Source organism: Hypanus sabinus, chromosome 11 (assembly GCF_030144855.1).
Source record: "Hypanus sabinus isolate sHypSab1 chromosome 11, sHypSab1.hap1, whole genome shotgun sequence".
In the NCBI taxonomy this organism is placed as follows: domain Eukaryota; kingdom Metazoa; phylum Chordata; class Chondrichthyes; order Myliobatiformes; family Dasyatidae; genus Hypanus; species Hypanus sabinus.
The window spans coordinates 62,757,908-62,776,325 of NC_082716.1; the positions used below are offsets into that span (position 1 = coordinate 62,757,908).

An 18,418-nucleotide genomic window follows, 5' to 3' on the forward strand; every position below is an offset into this window, starting at 1 on the left:
GAGACGTGCATTTCTCAGCTCCTTTGTCTCTTCCTCTCTTCTCCTTCTGTGCCTGTTTTTGTCATTTTGGAGACGTGCATGCCTCTCCTCCTCTGTCTCTACTTCTCTCATCTTTTTTGTCCTGACTCTTTGATCCCGGAGTCATGCGGCCCTGGCCTCATCCAATTCTTGTTCTCTCCCTCTCCTTGCCGCTTCCCGATGACACTTGGCGTCATCTCTTGACCACAATGTCCGCCTTCTCTTTCCACATGGCGTAATTAGGCTGACCATATTCTTTTTTACCCTAATGCTGCATAGAAGATGCGAAGCAGTAATACCAAAGGAAGCTGATTATTCTTGATGATGTGGTTGGCGTTCTCCTAAATGTACGTGATATAATCACCACTGTCCTTTGACTGCAGCATAGGGTTTTATGGGTGTCTCGAAGTACGTCCTTACGGGTTATGGGATGTAATGTCATGCTTAAATTTAGAGAAGATCCGATGTTCAGTTTTTGAATCTAGTCAAGACTTTTATACATTTTTGAGTTACTTTCAAAACCTTTGATTTGTTGTAAAGGTACAGATGGTGGATAATAATCTATTTCATTATATAAGGGTCTTTCCCTTTTTTTTCTTGCTTTTCCTTACAGCTTTATATTTCAATATTATGATTTAATTTAATTTTTATGAATACAGAATTTTGTGATTGTAACTGTATTTTAATACAACGTATTTGGTACTTTTTTTGACTTATAATATATATCTTCTTGTAGTCTGTATTCCTTTATGCAGAAACTAATAAAAATATTGAAAGAGAAATACGTCATTAGAATAAGATTTAATGATCTCTTATTGATGGGTGGCAGTCCCAATCCTTCACATGCTGATGGTGATATGTGACCGCTCAAAATAGAGCTGCCCTGCCCTTCTGCTGCGGATGGTGTCGCTGTTGAGGCTGGCCGTGAATATGCATCGTGGTGTCGTGTCCCGATTTCCATGATGGCGGATTGGCTCTCGGGTGAAAGGCAGCCTGTTGATTTTTGCGAATGAGCAATTTCATACGAGTATACAACCCTGAACATTGCCTGCATTCTGTAAGTTAGCGCATTTTAAGTTGATTTAGCCAAAAAAAGCACCATCTGTGCTAATTGGAAGTCACAGACAGACAGAGCATGAGTGTTTTAGTAGTATATAGATTGAACAAGTATCTTTTAGACTTCTATTTAGTGTAAAGGCCACCATGTTATTTTGTGTGAATTTTTGTAAATCTGTGGTGAAGAGTGAGTAGTTAGTCCCAATGCCAGCAACATTCATGCGTTCACCCAATAATTTTAGATTTAGTAGCATTCAACATTCTCAGCATAGAGAATATTGATATTTCTATTTTTATGTTTTTTCATATTTTCAAAGTTCAAAGTAAATTTATTATCCAAGTACATATATGCCTTTATTATGTGATAATAAACTTGCTTTGAACTTTGAAAGTATTAAAAAAATTCAGATTTGTCACCACCTTTAATTTGATTGTGTTTGATTTTTATCAAACTTGAAATGCAGCAATCACAAAATATTAATCATAGTCTAAATAAGGATTCAAATTTCATTTTTCTCTACCATTAGAACAAAGCTAGAAAAAATCTTAAGCCAACAAGACATGGAAGCAGCTTTCCACTGCCTTTCTACAGCAATTCTACTATTTACTAACGAGTAGTTCTGACATTTTGTTTCAAGCACTTTGGATGACAGCGTGCAATGTCAGACTCCAGTTGTGTATTTAGCCTATCTACTACCCCCATAAATTCCATGAGAATCAATTTTATTCCCCAGCTCAATTATTTGAAAAGTGATTTGCAAATTCTTTCATAACCAAATGGTCACATTGAGGGTGGGAGAGTAATCTGTATTGCAATTTTACTTTGTAACAATTCATTATCTTTTCCAAATGCTGTTGTTTGCAATGACAGCATTTATTACCCATTTCTCAATGGGGCAGTGGTAAACTAAAAGCATTCCTATAATGTTTTGGATAGAGAATTCCAGGTTTTAGACTTATTGACAGTACATTTCCAAGTCACAATTATGCAACTTAAAGATTAATTGGAATGTTATTCCCATGTGCACACACTCCCCCATCACAGATTTGCAACGTGCTGCTGAAGCAGTCTGCTTCATTAACTGCTGTGCAGTTTGTGTAGGTACACATTGCAACCACTGCATGTCAATGATACAATGAATGAAGGCTGGAACTTTGCTGTGCCCAATAAAAAAAAGTAAATATTACTCCAAAAGTAATAGCTTAATTGTATGCTTTGATAGGAAGCATGATATGGCTCAATGAGATTTCAAAGTCAAAGCAAACCTGTTATCGGTACATATGTTACCATAAATCATCTTGAGATTCATTTTTTGCTATTCTTGGAGAAATGAGGGTGAGGGCAGCATCAAAGATGGAGGAAGGGAAATCCCATTCTTTGAAGGAGGAGGACATGTTTGATGTTCTGGAAAGGAAAGCCTCATCCTGAGAACTTTATTTAGAGATAAAGTGTGGAACAGGATCTTCTGGCTATGCCGCCCAGCAACACACCTGCACTTGGGAAGAACATACAAAGTTTCTTACAGAAGGCGCTGGAATTGAACTCTGAACTCCAATGCCCCAAGCTGTTATGTCGCTGTGCTAGCATGGCCCCCTTGTTCATATTGTTCCTTACATCAATTTATTTTGTTCCAGATTGCTGTCTCCAAAGGGTTTCCAACTAATGAGATTAGACTGGCATTTAAGAATTCTTGAATTTGTGATATAATCATGCTTATTAAGTAAAACTTCATTGAATTTCCAAAATAAACACACACAACTAGAAATGTGTCATTAATTATCTCTCAAATTATATTTTAGATAATCAAAGGTTTTCCACAATAAGCATATTTGTAAATATCCAGCTTATTATCTCTTCCAGAGCAATTAGTGTATCCCTGAAGAAATGGAATAAAACATTGCCTTTAAATATATTGGCATTTCTTTTTCAGAGTATCCTTCAACTGGCTCATCTCTAATATAGAATCCGGTAATAGAGGCCTTGAATATACATTGTTATTTCAAATAACTCATTCACAATCACATGGAACTGAAGCATAATAAAAGCTAAATGTAACAGCCAAATACCAAACAACACAGTTGATCATCTGTAACCATCTGTATTCCCTTTAAAACTTAAACACATTTAAGAACAATCAACTCACTCCTCTATAAGCATTTAATAATTTTGGATTTTGAATAGATTTTAACCCGATGTTTAACAGAATCAGTTTCTCAAAGAAGCTCCAGAATTGCGATGTAGCATTACTCAGATCTCCTCTGAGGAGCGTTAAACCAGTCATGTAAACTTTCATCTTCCCTGATGTGCACTTTTTCATTTAGGAAGTAAAAATACCATCAAACAAGCTTAAGAGAAGCAGAAGTATTTCAAAATTTTAAAAACATATAAAATGCCTGCTAGGGTGAACTCTTTTGTTAAGAAAGTGCATGAAAAGAATAGAAATCTAATGCCAACTCTTTTACAGCATGGAGAATTCTGGCATTATAGTTCTACTCTTTTCATGCACTTGCTAAACGAAAGATTTCACCTGCACCTTTCTTTTCAAAAAACTTGTCAGAAGTAATGGGAAAACAAAAGTACCTTCCGCCAACTGCAAAGTCTGAAATAGCATAATAGTAGGACTTCAGAACCTTTGGGTCATTAAAAACCTCATCTCCAAAGGTGTTCAACCTATTCAAGGTCACTTTGATATCAGTGGCTGTCACCCATTCCTGTAAGTGAGCAAAGAATAACTACGTTAGCACTCAATCACATGCATAATTATAGGTTACTGTAGTCAGGAAATTATCCACCAGGAACTGTCAGTACAGCCAAATACATCTGTAAAACATTCGCAATGGCCCATTTTCTGCAATGATTTATATATATAAAAAAACTTCAATTATCATGGAGAATAAATGGAAGAACATATCATTTTGTGCTTTATATCCAAGTGCAAAGTGCATGATTAAACCATTCGATAAAATGGCATTTTTAAACTGCTAATTACTTCCAAGATACTACAGTCCATGGATCGAGTAGTAACTGATAAAGCAAGTTTAATATCTACAGACCTTGCAATAAATGGAGCTTGAAAGGATGAGCAAGGGGTCAGCAATCCTGGTTTTGTCAATTCCTTTCGAATTGCTCCCAATGACAGATGTCGTGTTCCCAGTTCAATCTCAGATGTCCATCCACTTTGAGCAATTTAAGGCCAAGGCCATTAGATAGTGAGAATGTTCCATTCTTTTCAATCGGGCGTTAGAAGATAATTTTTCCTTTCATCCTGGTAACCTAAAGCTCAGAATTGAGCCTTTGAAACCTGCTGAGTACATTAGAACTGGGGACACTGGCCTGCTGATCTACGTTCACTCATCTTGCCAGTGGATTTGAAAGTTTTGTGGATACAGGATCGATAATACTTTTCAGCACTGTCATGTTTTCTTTCAGTGGTCTATATCTCTGAAGTGTACAGAAGGAAGGGAATCAGTGTTTTTCAGCAGATCAGGAGCTTTGTTCTAGGTCTCAATCTTCAAACATTTTTTTTGCTCAGACAAGGTCGAAGTGAAGAAATTGCTATTAATGACCGCCTTTACTGAGAACTTACTCCCTGAAATGAAAAGTGACTCATGTTTTCCACGTTATGTATCTTATCTGTTGCACAGTAAAGAATCTTCATTTTGTGGTTACTTCTAGTGCAAAGATCATTTTTGTTATAAGTTCCAGTGAACAAATTTACAAAGTTCAAAGTAAACTTATTATCAAAGTACATATACGTCACCATATACAACCCTGAGATTCAATTTCTTTCAGGTAGTCACAGTAAGTACAAGGAACACAAAAGAACCAATGAAACACCACACCAAAGGAATAAACATTAAATGAACAAAAATAATCCAACTGCATGAATAAAAAAAAGAGCAAAAAGGGGGAATAAATACATAAATAAACACACAAGCAAGCAAGCAATTAATACTGAGAACATGAGATGAAGAGTCTTTGGAAATGAGTCCACAGGTTGTGAGAATAGTTCAGAGAAGGGTCAAAGGAATTTGAGCCCCTCTGGCTCAAGGGCTTGATGGTTGAGGGGAATAACTTCCTTAACCTGGTAGTGTGGGGTCTGTGGCTTCTATAACTTCTTCCTGATGGCAGCACCGAGAAGAGAGCAGGGCCAGGACAGTGGGGGTAGTTAATGATGAATGCTGCTTTCCTGTGACAGTGCTCCATGTAGATCTGCTCAAAGGTGGGAAGGGCTTTACTTCTGATGGACTGGGTCATACCCACTATTTTTTGTAGGCTAGTCCATACAAGGGCATTGCCGTTTCCATACTAAGCCATATGCGACCAGTCAATATACTGTACACCACACATCTATAGAAATATGTCAAGGTCTCAGATGACATGCTGAGTCATCTAAGAAAGTAAAGGTACTGTCATGTTTTCTTCATAATAGCACTTATGTACTGGACCCAGGACAGAACTAAAATGAGAACAATGAGGAATTTAAGGTAGCTGACCCGCTACACCTTTGATTCCCACAAAGACTGGATCATCGACATCTGATTTCCTCCTCTTGGTCAGTAATCATCTCTTTGATCTTGCTGACATTGAGTAAGAGGTTGTTGCTGTAGCACTACTCAGCCAAGTTTTCAATCTCCCCCCTACCTGATTATTTGTCACCACCTTTGAATCTGCCAGTGACAGTGGCAAACTTCAGTATGCTATTGGAGCTGTGCTTAGCCTTGCAGTCATAAGTGTAAAGCGAGTAGAGCAGGGGGCTAAGCACACAGCCTTGTGGTGCATGTGTGCTGAGGGGGATTGTGCAGGTGACACTGTGCCAATCCCAACTGAAGTCCAAAGACTTCATGTTGTCTCCAAATGTGTAAGCAAGCAAATATTGTCTACGTACTGCAACTTGATGACTCAGGTCAGATTGACCTTGATGTTGGAACAGAGGAAATAGGCTGTATTTGAGAGGCTAGTGTCTTCACAAATTCACAATGTTATACAGCATGGAAACAGGCCCTTTGGCCTAACGTCCATACTGACCAAGATGCCTAACTGTACTCTTGTAAGCTTAAAAAGAGACTATGAATAATGGTTGATGTTGCTCTCTGCATTGTCTTCGGAATTTGCATTGTGCTTTTCCGAGCAACTCTCCAGATCACTGGGAGGAGGTAGTCAATGTGTAACCAGACAATGACTATCCCTGTGGCGAAAAATAAGGAAGCACATCTAAAATACTGCAATTGTATTTGTCTGTTCTTAAAGATGGTCATGATTATGCCATCTCTAAGATTTTCTGGCATGACCATCTTTTGTCAGACTTGGGATTAAGAAATTGTGACTAAGGTTGGCAACTGCCAAATTTTAGAACTTCAACAGGTATTTTAGTTTCTGGATTGAGGCCTTGTCAGTTTTAGCTCGCGGTCTTTCCCCCCCCAAATCTTTCAATTTTATCATTTGATGAGTCTGGACCGGATGAAATCAAGAACACATAAGTGCAATGTCATAACAGTCGGTATGTTACAGGAACTCCTGCTAGCAAAGCCATTTTTAGTTACAGACTACAAACATAAGAATTCTATTCCTGTAAGTGATAAGTTGGATTGGCTGCTGTCTGTTTAAACACTGGTCAACTACTGAAAGAAGCATACTGTAAATTAATTCAACGATGAATATCTTTTCTAATACACCAAGAAACTATGGAATAAGTACCTCAAGTTTATTTTCTTTCTAATGACAAACAATATACTGGAACTTTCTGCATGTGCTCTTTCTATCTTACAACTATAAAAACCGTGTATTTTTGTAAATCATTATCTACTCAACTGTTGGAAAAATGGTGCAGTCAATAAGATAGACAAAGAAGATATGTAAAGAATGGCCTTGGGACCTATTCAATATATTTGAGCCCATTGTTATTCTTGTGAATTGAGGAGACTCTTAATACTATATTAACTGGTCTTTCTTACAAAAATTGTGTATAATTAAGTATACTGTTTATATGATGCTATGACCTGGAAAAGCTGCTGGAAGTAAGATTTTCATTTTACCTCTGCATACACGGACTTATGCTGCTGAAATCACCTTATGAATATTTCTGGGATGTGCTCTCATTTCAAAGATCTTAAATTTCAGCATTTTAGAATTATATTCACTTCAATCCTTTTGGATTTTGAGGCCATTGATTAGACATAAATTTTCTCATAGGCACAAAAAGTTTCAGTGATATGCTAATTACTGGGAAGAAAGATTTTAAACTTAGACAAGTCAAGGCATAAAAATGCTGGAGTCAGGACTTGCAGGTTAAAATAATTTTAAATACAACAGGAATTGGTGTATTGTATGTCTGATTAATAGGCAGCAATTTATTTAGCGCAAAACTATAATATCATATTGTTATTTTTTCAACAAAAACACCATGCTGTTGTTATCTGGAAAGAACTGCGTAAAAAGGTGGAACAAATACTTTCACTTGCAAGGACTTAGCTACTTGCTAAGGACTAAGAGGTGCTTACAACAATTGTGGTGCAGCATTTATTTCCAATTTTGATAGCTTGTACCAAGTATAACATCTGACTCACATTAATTTCATCCATGAACATGCAAGGCAGAAACACTTCATAATATATCTAAAAAAAAACAAGTCTACCATTCACAAAACGAAAGCACTCTGGGTTCCATATCTGCCCACAAAGAGCAGAGATTATCCTAGAAAATAGCCCCTAGACCAGGGGTCAGCAACCTTTACCACTGAAAGAGCCACTTGGACCCGTTTCCCACAGAAAAGAAAACACTGGGAGCCGCAAAACCCGCTTGACATTTAAAATGAAATAACACTGCATACAACGTTTTGTTTTGCCTTTATGCTATGTATAAACAAACTATAATGTGTTGCATTTATGAAATTGATGAACTCCTGCAGAGAAAATGAAATTACATTTCTGCATGCAACAAAAACATTTTGAACTCCGAAAAAAAGACGTTGGGTTGAAGGTTACTTTTAAGTAAAATACTCAACGTCTATTTGAGTCCTTCTTGTATTTATGAAAAACGCCAAACTTAAATTTGCCGCCAGCAGCAAACCAAAAATAACGTCAGCCAGCTGTCAACCTGAAAAATAAAAGGACTATTTCACTGAACAATGAAAACATATGAATATACGTAAAATAATAGGCAATTAAAATATTTATCATACTTGTTCAGGTTGACTCACACCTGACAATGCAGTCGTATTTAGTAGGGATGGATCGATGCTTAGGGGAGTGACCGGGAAGGATAATGTGTTTTTTTCCTCTCTGAACTCACAGAAGCGTTTCCCAAACGATGTTTGCATTGCGATGATTGCAGAATGTAAATACTCCGAATTTATCATGTCGTGACCTTGTTTGAACTCTCTCAAATTGGGGAAGTGAGACAATGTGCCTTTCTGTAAATCTCTGGCAAGCAACGTCAACTTGCGCTCGAATGCCAAAACATCCTCCAACATGTGCAGGGCTGTACGTCCTTACCCCGTTGAAGAGCTGTGTTCAGCGTGTTCAGGTGCGCTGTCATGTCTACCATGAAGTGTAGCTTTTCCAGCCACTCTGGCTGTTCCAGCTCAGGAAAGTTGAGCCCTTTGCTGCCCAGGAAAGTTTTCACTTCTTCCAGACACGCGACAAAGCGTTTCAGCACCTCCCCCCTGGACAACCATCGGACTTTGTTGTGCAGCAGGAGATCAGAATATGCAATTTCCAGCTCGTCCAGTAACAAACGGAATTGACGGTGATTTAAACTTTTTGCCATTATTTTATTGACAATCTGAATGACAACATCCATTACTTCTGTGCATTCCGGAGGAAATGTTTGAGCGCACAGTGCCTCTTGGTGCAAGATGCAGTGAAAAGTCAGCAGCTTTCTGTCCAGCGACTTCTGCAGTAAAGCCACAATTCCCTTGTGCGTTCCCGTCATATTCGGTGCCCCCATCAGTAGCTACTGACACCAGATGGGTGGTCTTTATTCCTTTGGCTCTTAAACAATTCAAGACAGCCTCACAGATGTCCTCCCCCCGTGTTTGGTCTTTTAGAGGTATCAACTCAATCAGTTCTTCCTGTGGCCCGGCAGAGTTTACATACCGGCAGAACAACGCTATTTGTTCAATATCACCTTTGTCTTTAGACTCGTCACAGGCAATCGAGTAGGCCACAGCTGAATTGATGTCTTTAATTTGCTGTCTTGTGATGTCTTCTGCCATTTTTATGGTTCTGTCTTTGACAGTCTTTGCAGAGAGGGGCATATCCCTGATTTTCTGCACAATTTCACTCTTGTTTTTAAAGTCCGTGAATAGATGTTCTGAAATCTTAATGAAAGATTCTTTTATATATTCACCATCTGTAAACTGCTTCCCGTGCCTGACTATTTCCTGAGCGGCAATATAACTGGCGTATGTCGTTGATTTTCCAGACTTCATCCATTTCTGGAAATGATTTTTGCTCAGATCAACCTTCCGCATCAGTTCCGAAACGGCTTTTTTTCTCTCATCTCCATCCGGATATTTTTGAGCAAAGGCTGCGTGTTTATTCTGGAAATGCCTTGCGACATTTGACTTTTTGTTGTTTGCTAGTTTCTCATTGCATATTAAGCATACCGGTAAACCAGTCTCGTCAACAGTGAAAGCAAATGAATCTGTCCACGTATCATTAAACGTTCTGTTTTCTTCAGTCACTTTTCTTTTTTTAGAATTCTCCATAGTTGGCTTACCTTGGATCGAAAAATTAAAGAAATCGCGCACTGGCGGGTGTCAGGTATTGGCAGTGGTGACGTATATTAATAGCGATAAAAACACGTTGTAGCGGTGTGCTCACGCAGTCAGTAAACTGCAGTCGAATAACTTTATTCGAACTAAACAGCCTTGCTTTTAAGCCTCCCTCAACCCAGCCCCCATGGACGCAGATGCTGCAAAAGACGCGTACTCACAAACCCCCGTAGGCTATCTCCCTTAGCCGGAATGCTGGCTAATTGTGAGGAAATGTGTCGCCACACTTAGATTGTACAAGATCACCATAATCTTCAAATTTAGAATTACATTTCAAAAGCTAACAAACTAACATAAAATACATTTTAATTAAATACTGACCAATTATTTCCCAAAGCCACAGGGAGCCGCAGCACAGAGGTGAAAGAGCCACAAATGGCTCGGGAGCCGCAGGTTGCCGACCCCCGCCCTAGACCAATCAAGAATCTACTTCTGGTATCTTTTAACATTACTGCAAGGAGGTGTGCCTGCCTAAAAATCTGGCGTTGGCTCCTTACCATTAATAGAACTGTGCACCTATGAATTTAACTGAACTGAAATTCCACCGTGCAATTCATGTTAAAAAATGAACAAAAATTTGAAGTAAAATTGTAATTATCTATAAAAGCCTTGTAAAACATTGCAGGATCAAAAATTTTTAATGGCTTTTGTAATTATCATTGAAATTCATTATGAAAAAGTCATAACTATAAGACACATGGAAAACTCAACAAGAATAAACAGTGGTAAATCTATGACTGATGCTAACAGATAAACTTGTACTGCTTCTATAATATGAAATCAGATACAGAGATAATTGGTATCACTTAAAAATACTACTCTAATGTAGCAAAAATTTTTTTTACAGGCATTCAGAACTAATACTGAAGCTTATGAATTGGCAAAAGGACAACTTTCTGTCAGACTGGTAGGTTAAAATCCAATGCATTATGGAAGACTAAAATTAATCCTACATCTGACATTAGGTTAAGCTGCACACACTGTAAATTGCACTCCCTAAATGATATAAATAGTGAACATATCTTCAGGACTACATGCAGACACATTCCAATTGCCAAACTTGAAACTACAAAACCAGGCACTGCTGCACTGGATGCGAAACTGACTTGCAAATGAGACACAAAAGCTGGTCAGGGCACATGAATGATCACATAGCATGAAAGGAGAAGCTAGGACAGGGGTCAGCAACCTTTACCACTGAAAGAGCCACTTGGACCCGTTTCCCACAGAAAAGAAAACACTGGGAGCCGCAAAACCCGTTTGACATTTAAAATGAAATAACACTGCATACAACGTTTTGTTTTGCCTTTATGCTATGTATAAATAAACTATAATGTGTTGCATTTATGAAATTGATGAACTCCTGCAGAGAAAACGAAATTACATTTCTGCATGCAACAAAAACATTTTGAACTCCGAAAAAAAGACGTTGGGTTGAAGGTTACTTTTAAGTAAAATACTCAACGTCTATTTGAGTCCTTCTTGTATTTATGAAAAACGCCAAACTTAAATTTGCCGCCAGCAGCAAACCAAAAATAACGTCAGCCAGCTGTCAACCTGAAAAATAAAAGGACTATTTCACTGAACAATGAAAACATATGAATATACGTAAAATAATACGCAATTAAAATATTTATCATACTTCTTCAGGTTGACTCACACCTGACAATGCAGTCGTATTCAGTAGGGATGGATCGATGCTTAGGGGAGTGACCGGGAAGGATAATGTGTTTTTTACCTCTCTGAACTCACAGAAGCGTTTCCCAAACGATGTTTGCATTGCGATGATTGCAGAATGTAAATACTCCGAATTTATCATGTCGTGACATTGTTTGAACTCTCTCAAATTGGGGAAGTGAGACAATGTGCCTTTCTGTAAATCTCTGGCAAGCAACGTCAACTTGCGCTCGAATGCAAAACATCCTCCAACATGTGCAGGGCTGTACGTCCTTACCCCGTTGAAGAGCTGTGTTCAGCGTGTTCAGGTGCGCTGTCATGTCTACCATGAAGTGTAGCTTTTCCAGCCACTCTGGCTGTTCAGGAAAGTTGAGCCCTTTGCTGCCCAGGAAAGTTTTCACTTCTTCCAGACGCGCGACAAAGCGTTTCAGCACCTCCCCTCTGGACAGCCAGCGATAAAAACACGTTGTAGCGGTTGCTACACGCAGTCAGTAAACTGCAGTCAAAGATAGCTTTATTCGAACTAAACAGCCTTGCTTTTAAGCCTCCCTCAACCCGCCCCCCATGGGCGCGGATGCTGCAAAAGACACGTACTCACAAACCCCCGTAGGCTATCTCCCTTAGCCTGAACGCTGGCTAATTGTGAGCCGGTTCGGATGTGTCAGGAAATGGGTCGCCACAACGTCTTACTTAGATTGTACAAGATCACCATAATCTTCAAATTTAGATTTACATTTCAAAAACTAACAAACTAACATAAAATACATATTAATTAAATACTGACCATGTAGCGGTGTGCTACACGCAGCGCTAAAATTACGACACGGAGTCGGTAACTGCAGTCGAAGGAAAAAAACTTTATTCGAAATCTTCAGCCTCACTTTTAAGCCTCCCTCAACCTGCCCCCCCCCCCCATGGCGCAGAGGCTCCAAAGCTCTGTGCTCGCAAACCCCCGTAGGCTATCTTATTGTGAGTCGGTTCGGATGTGCCAGGAAAAGGGTCGCCACAACCAATTATTTCCCAAAGCAACAGGGAGCCGCAGCACAGACGTAAAAGAGCCACATGTGGCTCCAGAGCCGCGGGTTGCCGACCCCCGAGCTAGGAGCTTCCCCTGCCTCGGTATTTGAACCACTTCACTCTTAATCAATGCTGCCAATAAAAAGGTTAACTGGCCATCAACTTCCTTGCTGTCTGAGTGGCCATGCTGTGTAGACATTGGTTATTCCATCTGAATATGAACACTGTTTCCATACTTTGTAAATTACTTTCAAATTGCCTTTGAAGTAATCTCTTCTTTTCATTGTTAACATACGCATACAGGTTGTTGGTCATTAACTAGAAACATCTAATACTTTAAATAAACCTATTCTAAATAATCTCCCATGAATTTGCAGAGTATGTTTCTTCCATATGTCTTATTGTAACACTAATCAACTAAACTACATTTTTCTTTCACTGATTACCCCTTTTCTTTAAAAAACTCATTGAGTCATAAGCAATAGTTATGTCTTTACCTACTAAAATGATCAGCACCATCTTGCATAAATCTTTCCCCTCTTTTTCCCTTTTTCATGTGCATTTGTAAATACTTACTGAATGTCCAACTTGTTACACATTCTTGTACTCTTTCCACTTCCCTTGCTTGTCACAAAAATATGAAACCAGACTTTGGACCAGAGCTCTCAAAAATAAGAGGTCGTCTTTTCTCCCTTTCCATTCTTATCCTAACTCCCCAAAGAGAAAATTATTTGGTGGTGGTTTCCTGTATATTAAAGTAGCAATTAACAAAATACATGAAGACTTTTATTAATACTACTATGGAGGGAAGTATATTCCCTGATTAACTGATTAGCCTTTTGATTTATAATGGCTGCAAAAAACAATACTGAATAAATATGGAGGCACTTGGGGAAGTCTGATGAACACCATTTTGTCTTTTGACAATGGCAAACCAACTCAGCATTTAGTAATTTCAGATAAATGTTCCATTTATAAGCTATTTCTACGTATGCTTCCTCCAAACCTATTTATTTAACTGTATAATTACCACTTTCACTGTGCACTGTCACCTTAGACTTCTAATTACTTCTTCACTCCCTAAAATAACAGAATCCTATCTTTGGTAATTTCTTCCACTGAACCCTTCATTCCCCCCCCCCCCCCAGTATAATGTAAGTACACTGACCAAAAACGCTAACTCATCTCTTTTCAGATTGTCATTTCCAGTATTTTACACTTTTGCGGATAGATGAATAAATAGAATTTCCTCTGAGGAACTGAAAGCTTGCATTCAATCCTGTCAAAATCTACTCTGAATCCAAATACAGACTGTCACTGATAATTAGTGGTACAGGTAATGCAAGGCAGTGAAATAAGACCATTTTTATCAAAGAATTTTTCAAATCAGCTCGATGATCTTTAACACTAGTAACAATGCAGAATAGCTGAAGAACTTAAAAGGTAGAAATTATTCACTGGAGTTTTGGATAAGAATTTCCAGGTCTGAAGAAAAAATGCATGACTTGTTAAAAGAATCAAGCATCACATGCTGTAGAAATAAATCTGAACCAGATGAAAGGATACTACAATCTTTAATGATGAAAGTCAATTTTAATCCTTCTGTTAGCATGGCATTTATGTACATTTAGGAAATTGTTGCGATATGCTTTAAAGACATAATGCAATTTGGCCAACCATGGGTCACTTGGAACAAACAGTGCAAATACACAACAGCAAACACGAGGAAATCTGCAGATGCTGGAAATTCAAACAACAACACACACAAAATGCTGGTGGAACACAGCAGGTTAGGCAGCATCTATAGGGAGAAGCGCTGTTGACGTCTCGGCCCGAAACGTCGACATTGCTTTTCCCTATAAATACACAACAGCCTGTATTTTGTGAAAGCGAAAATCACTAAAAGTTTGTTTCTTCCATTACTATCAAGGCCCTGAGGTTTGGCGCAGGATCTCACAAATTTCAATATTCAATAGGTTCCAATAATATCACCTTCATCTTTCTGAACTCTAGCCAGTAAAGGCACAAAGCCATTAAAACTCTTCTCATATGTTAATCCTTTCATTCCAATGATCACTCCAGTGAACCTCCTCTGGACCCTCTCCAATGCCAGCACATCTTTTCTTAGATACATCATCATTAGGTGTTGTGTTATATGACGTGGGCAACTGTGGTCTTAGAAACATAGAAAACCTACAGCACAATACAGGCCCTTCAGCCCACAAAGCTGTGCCAAACATGTCCTTAACTGAGAAATTACCTGGGGTTACCCATAGCCCTCTATTTTTCTGAGCTCCATGTACCTGTCCAGGAGTCTCTTAAAAGATCCTATTGTATCTGCCTCCACCCCATTCCATGCACTCCCCACTCTCTGCGTAAAAAACTTACCCCTGATATCTCCTCTGTACCTACTTACAAGCACCTTAAAACTGTGTTCTTTCATGCTAGCCATTTCAGTCCTGGGAAAACACCTGTGATTATGCACACGATCAATGATTCTCATCATCTTATACACCTCTATCACGTCACCTCTCATCCTCTGTCGCTCCAAGGCCGACACTCCAAGGTTCACTCAACCTATTCTCATAAGGCATGCTCCCCAATCCAGGCAGCATCCTTGTAAATCTCTTTTGCACCCTTTCCATGGCTTCCATAGAAACCATACCTCTTACTTTTCTATCCACTACCATAATTGTTATTGGCAAATTTTTCTATAGCAGTGTTTTGCCATTGCCTTCTTATGGGCTGTGTATTTACAAGACCAGTGAACCTTGCCATTATCAATACCCTTCAGAGATTCTCTACCTGGCAACACTGGTTGCATAACCAGGACTTGTGATATGCACCAGGTGCTCGTATGACCATCCACCACCTGCTCCCATGGCTTCATGTTTCCCTGCTCAGGGGGCTAAGTAGGTGCTACACCTTGCCCAAGGGTAACCTGCAGGCTGGCAGAGGGAAGAAGCACCTTACATCTCCTTTTGTAGAGATATATCTCTATGCCTCCACCCATTTCTTAGATAAGAGGCCCAACAACTGCTCATAATACCCAAAGTGTGGTCTGACCAATACCTTATAAAGTCTCCTTACATCCTTGCTTTTATGTACTGGTCCCCTCAAAATGAAAACTAACATCATATTTGCCTTCCTTTGCCATACACTCAACTTGCAAGTTAACCTTTACAGAATCCTGCATAAGCACCTCCAAGTTCCTTTGCTCCTCTGATATCTAAATTTTGTTCCCTGTTTAGAAAATAGTTTACAACTTTATTCCTTTTACTAAAATGCATGACCAAACACTTCTCTACGCTGTCACATCTTTGCCCATTCATCTAATCTGCCCAAGTTCTTCTGCAGACTCCCTGCTTTCTCAACACCATGGGCCCCTCCCCCTCCTTGTATCATCCGCAAGCTTTGCCACAAAGCTATTAATTCTGTCATCCAAATCACTGACATATAACATGAAAAGAAGCAGTACCAACACAGACCCCCTGCAGAACACTGCTAGTCACTGGCAGCCAACCGGAAAAGGCCCCCTTTATTCCCACATTTTGCCTCCTGTGGTCAGCCAATCTTCTATCCATACTAGTATCTTTCCTATAATACCATGGGCTCTTATCTCTTATCTTAACCCCATATGTGGCTCTCTGTCAAAGGCCTTCTGAAAATCCAAGTAAGCAACATCCAATGACTCTCTGTTGTGTATCCTGCTTGTTATTTCCTCAAAGAACTCCCAACACATATCAGGCAAGATATTCCCAAAAGGAAATCATGCTGACTTTGTTCTATTTTATCATGTGCCTCCAAGTACTCTGAAGCCTGATCCTTAATAAAGAGACTCCAACATCTTCCTAAACATGGAAGTCAGGCTAAGTGGCATATAATTCCATGTCTTTTGCTCTCTCCCTCCTTAAAGAGAAGAGACACCTTCTTAGTAACAGCAACTACAGTACTTCTACCCCCCTGACACACTCAAATTTCTGGCATAATGCTGGTGTCTTCCACAGAAGACTGAGGTAAAATATTTAGAGTTTGACCACCATTTCTATCCCTCCATTACAACATCATTCTCCAGCGGTCTGATATCCTCCCTTGCCTCTTTTACTCTTTATATATCTGGAAAAAACCTTTTAATATCCTCTTTTATATTACCTTCATATTTATATTACTAGCTTACCCTCATATTTCATCTTTTCTCTCCTTTTGCTTTTTATTTACCTTCTGTTGGTGTCAACCTGTAACTGTTACCTGCTCAGTTGAGGAAAAACACCAGACATGAAATTACCTCTGAAGCGGTTTTTATTCAGAGAGTTCGCAGCCCTACGCACTTCGGGCGTAAGGTAGCCAACTTCCAATTTGTCGGTTTACAAAGGTCATACTTATACCCAAAAGCAGGGTACTACATTCGCAAATATGGTTACCGATTCAAATTCATCAATTGATTGGCTATTGCATAGCTAAGCACGCGAAATACTCGGAATAAGCAAAGACGCAACGTTAATACTTGGAATTAAGTACAGACGCACTCAAAACACTGGAAATAGGTATAGCTCAAAATACTTTGCCAAACATATTGACTTGTGGTCGCAGGTTCCCTTTTCCTTGTGGTTTCCACGTCTTGCCTGGCACCTTATTTTAGCTACCTCTCCTTATACTTCCCCAATGACGTATCTCTCCCTGGTCCTGTCTACATATTTTGCTACACTTACCCCTCGCCCACCCCCTCTACACGTACCCCTTACCCTCTTCACATTCTCATTGGTTTTTAAAAGTTTCCCAATCCTCTAGCATTCCACTATTTTTGCTGTATTATATCTCTCCTTTGTTGCTTTTATGCTACCTTTTACTTTCCTTGTCAGCTGCGGTTGCCACATCCTCCCTTCAGAATACGGCTTCTCTAGGATGAATTTATCCTGCACCTTCTGAATTTCTCCCAAAAACTAAAGCAGTTCCCGCTCTGCCATCATCCTTGCTAGTGTCCTCTTCCAATCAACTTTGGCCAGCTCCTTTCTCATGCCTCTGTAATTCCTTTTACTCTGCTGTAATATTGATACATCTGACTTTAGTCATTCTCTCTCTCTCTCACACACACACACAGACACATAAACTGCAAGGTGAAATCTATCATGTTATAATTGCTTTGCTGAAGAGCTCCTTTACCTTGTTTTCTTATCAAATTTGGTTTACTCTACAACATCCAATCCCCCTGTCCACCTGCCTGTCCTTTCACTACAATGCTTATCCTTGCACATTAAGCTCCCAAGTGTGATCTGTCAGATACGACTTAGTAATGCGCATATCATGCCTACCAGTTTCTAACCCCATGACAAGATCATCTGCTTTATTCCATATACTGTGTGCATTCAAATATAACACCTTAAGTCCTGTATATGGCTACGGATCCCACAAACTGTCTGGGTCGTAGGGGCGCTGTATGAATGAGTCTCCATCTCTCACTGTTCTGTACGAGTGCCTAGGTTACAGCAAAGCTGTGTCCAGTCCACTACGCAATGCTGTCTGCCCCTTTTTCTTCTCCCTTGCACCATTCCCTGAAGATTGGTCTTTGAGAGTCCATTTGATCTTGTTATGTGGCCATACCATCTCAATTTCCTCTACTTTACTGTGGACAGTAAACCTTTGCAGTGTCTCATGTGCTGGGTGATTGTACTTTGTGGTTTGAGACAATATCTGAAGCATCTCACTTCTGTTGCCTGGATCTTCTTTGCAGTTCCGCTGTCTAGTCCATGTTTTGTATGCATACAAGATGAAGAGCACAAGCGCATGTAGGAGTTCCAACTTGGATCTGAAAGTGATGTTGTTTTCTCTCCAGTTTGGTTTTGGTTGAGCCAGCATTGTTGTTGCTTGGGCTATTC

General features: G+C 39.4%; 1 protein-coding gene across 1 annotated transcript in view; it reads right to left on the reverse strand.

The window, feature by feature from the left end:
- Nucleotides 1–18,418, reverse strand: part of lamc1 (laminin, gamma 1) — a 246,894-nt gene that overhangs the window by 97,423 nt on the left and 131,053 nt on the right. Inside the window, exon 3 of the mRNA XM_059984482.1 lies at nucleotides 3,656–3,786. Within this exon, the coding sequence (XP_059840465.1) occupies nucleotides 3,656–3,786 (131 nt within the window). The remainder of the gene's footprint in view (nucleotides 1–3,655; nucleotides 3,787–18,418) is intronic.